Source organism: Herpailurus yagouaroundi, unplaced genomic scaffold, assembly GCF_014898765.1.
Source record: "Herpailurus yagouaroundi ecotype Mexico unplaced genomic scaffold, PumYag 249, whole genome shotgun sequence".
In the NCBI taxonomy this organism is placed as follows: Eukaryota; Metazoa; Chordata; class Mammalia; order Carnivora; family Felidae; genus Herpailurus; species Herpailurus yagouaroundi.
The window spans coordinates 158,178-161,285 of record NW_024412466.1 but is presented as its reverse complement, the minus strand read 5'-3'; the positions used below and the strand labels follow the sequence as shown (position 1 = coordinate 161,285).

Sequence of the window (3,108 nt, the reverse complement as noted above, 5' to 3'; positions counted from 1 at the left end):
AGCCCCTGCGTCTCCGCCCCGCAGCATGGAGGAGTGCGAAGCGCTGTGCACGCGGCTCGCCATCATGGTGAACGGGCGCCTGCGCTGTCTGGGCAGCATCCAGCACCTGAAGAACCGGTGAGCCGAGCCGAGGGTGCCGGCGGCGGGAGGGGCGCGGGGGGGGGGGGGCGGGGGGGGGGGGGGCCCGGGGCTCGGGGCCACAGGCCTGTCCCGCAGGTTCGGAGACGGATACATGATCACCGTGAGGACGAAGAGCAGCCAGAACGTGAAGGACGTGGTGCGGTTCTTCAACCGCAACTTCCCGGAGGCTGTGCTCAAGGTGGGGCGGGACCCCAGGGGGCGGGGCGGGGCCCCAGGGGGCGGGGCGGGGCCCCAGGGGGTGGGGCGGGGCGGTGCGCCCAGCCGCCTCTGACCTCCCTGCGTCCCCAGGAGCGTCACCACACGAAGGTGCAGTACCAGTTGCAGTCGGAGCACATCTCCCTGGCTCAGGTGTTCAGCAAGATGGAGCAGGTGGCGGGCGTGCTGGGCATCGAGGACTACTCGGTCAGCCAGACCACCCTGGACAACGTGAGTGCCCCAGCTCGGCGCATCGGGCCAGCCTGGGCTGCACCCCGCTCACCCACCCACGCACCCCACCCGCCAGGTATTTGTGAACTTCGCCAAGAAGCAGAGCGACAACCTGGAGCAGCAGGAGACAGAGCCCCCCTCGGCTCTGCGGTCTCCCCTGGGCCGCCTGCTCAGCCTGTTCCGGGCCCGGCCCGCCCCCACCGAGCTGCGGGCACTCGTGGCTGACGAGCCCGAGGACCTGGACACAGAGGACGAGGGCCTCATCAGCTTCGAGGAGGAGCGGGTGAGCCCGGCCTGTAGGGTCAGGGCAGCCAGGCTGGCCAGAGGGCTCAGGCTCTGCATAAGGAGAGGGCTTGGAGACGAGTGGCCCCGGGGACTCCTGCAGCCCTGAGGGATCCGTCGGATGCTCAGGACTAGGGTGGACACAGGAGGCTCCGGGCACAGGTGGAAACAGACTGGTTGTAGACCCCGAGACACGTTGGAAACCTTGAGGGGTTCCAGACACGGGCAGAGCAGAGGTGGGGTAGGGGGGAGCAGAGCCTGGGGACACAGGAGCCACCAGACTTGGCCACTGAGGGAGAACTCACGGGAGACAGAGGTGGGGGATCCAGTCCCAGGCCCGCGGGTGCGTGGGGTAGCGGACGTCTCCCCCAGCGCGGCTCACCTGCCGTCTGCCTACCAGGCCCAGCTGTCCTTCAACACGGACACACTCTGCTGACCGTCAGGCGCTGGCTCAAGGACACGCAGTGGGGACAGAAGTCAGGCGGTGGCCGAGGCCCCACCCTGTGCCCCCCAGTGCCCGCCACGAGGCCCTGGAGTGGGGGCCCCCTCCAGCCCCTCACCTGTCCTCAGCACTGCCTGAGGCCACTGCGCTGCCCTCCCCTGATTGTGCCAAAGGTTGGCCTGGCCCTGGGCCGCACACACCCTCACCCTGCTCTGCCTTAAAGCCTTGGGGTCTGACCGGCCCCTAGCCTCTGCCCCCGTCCAGCTCTGCCCACCACCCCCAGGGCCACCAGGTGCCACCAGACCCTGTTGGCCGGGCCTGGCTCCTGAACGGGCCTTTCTCTGACACCCGAGACTGATGGGCCGGCCTGGGGCTGAGGATGGGGACTGGGTTAGGTCCCGCCCCCGGCCCTTATTTATTTTGCTGTAGGAAGAGGCCCCCTCATCCTGCTCTCATTTGGGCAAGCCCCCACCTGAGGGAAGCCGTGGGCATGGGCCAGGGAGGGGCTGCCTCAAGGGGGTGGGCTGGGCAGCAGGAACGGAGAAGCTGCCCCGCTGGCCAGACGAACAGCCGGATCCCCTCCCCACCCCTGCCCCCTGCCATTGCTCTCTCCCACCCAGCTTGGCCCCCTGCACACCCACCTGCCCGGGAGCCAGACCTGTACATAGCGCACAGATGTTTGTTTTAAATAAATGAACAAAAAAACCAGCGCCAGCCTGCGTGTGTGGCGTGGGGCGTTGGGGTGAAGATGGGCCCGGTTGATGCTGGTATGGCCCCTGCCCCACAGGTGCATCTGCAGCATCCCGGAGTGGTGGGCCCAGCGTGAGGGGAAGGTGGCTGGGTTAGCCTGGGGTGGGGGGTGGAGGGCCCTCATCCCTGTAAATAGCTGTTGCTACAGATGGGGAGACTGAGGCGGGGGCTGTCCATCACCCCTCTCCCCTGCCCCGCCTACATAGCCTAGACTGCCTGCCCGGAGGCAGGTCCTGAATGGGCTGCTCTGAGCCACGGTTGCCCGCCCTTCGGGCCTGTGCTCCCTGAGGCCTAGACCCTGGGCCCCGTGCCCACTCAGGGCCCATGGGCAGTGTGCGCTGGGCTGTGTCCCTCTCACCCAGGATGTGGGAGGGCTCTCAGGAGGAGGTGGTCTCTGGGCTGAGACCGGCATCCCGGTGGAGCGTGTGCAAAGGTTGGGGGCAGTGTGGGGACTCCCAGGGACTGCAGGGCTCGGTGGCAGTGGAGCCTGGAGACAGTGGGGCCACAAGGAAGGATCCCAGAGCCCGCACCGCTCAAGCTTGGCCGTGGGCAGTCTCCCATCGGAGACCCCTTCTAGGGGGCTGGAAGGGACACAGAAGGTTCCGCGGGAGGACGGAGGGCCACGGGAACAGCTTGTCTCCCAAAACTTTTTACCCCAGGGGGTGGCTGCAAAATGTCAGGTTTCTAACGAGTTCATCTTTTCTGCATTTATTAGCTGGCATTTTGCTTAAAGATTTCCACTTTTAGAAACATATCATTGTGGATTCACGGCTTTTTTAAAAATCACCATGTTACCATCATTGCTATCCTCTAAATTTTTTCGAGTTCACTTATTTTGAAAGACAGAGTCACACAGGAGAGGGACAGAAGGAGAGAGAGAGGGAGAGAGAGACTCCCAAGCAGGCTCCATGCTGTGAGCACAGAGCCCGACAACGGAGCTCGAACGTCATGACTAGAGCCAAACTCAAGAGTCGGACACTCAACCGACTGAGCCACCCAGGTGCCCCACTAATATTTTCTTTTTTTAAAAAAAATTTTTTTTCAACGTTTATTTATTTTTGGGACAG

At 64.4% G+C, this 3,108-nt stretch overlaps 1 protein-coding gene across 1 annotated transcript in view; it reads left to right on the top strand.

The window, feature by feature from the left end:
- The window catches only part of ABCA2 (ATP binding cassette subfamily A member 2), a 20,519-nt gene extending 18,519 nt beyond the window's left edge, over nt 1-2,000 (top strand). Inside the window, 5 exon segments of the mRNA XM_040460279.1 lie at nt 3-117; nt 217-319; nt 430-567; nt 644-850; nt 1,250-2,000. Coding sequence (XP_040316213.1) covers nt 3-117; nt 217-319; nt 430-567; nt 644-850; nt 1,250-1,285 — 599 coding nt within the window. The 3' untranslated portion in view covers nt 1,286-2,000.
- The last annotated feature ends 1,108 nt before the right edge of the window (nt 2,001-3,108 follow it).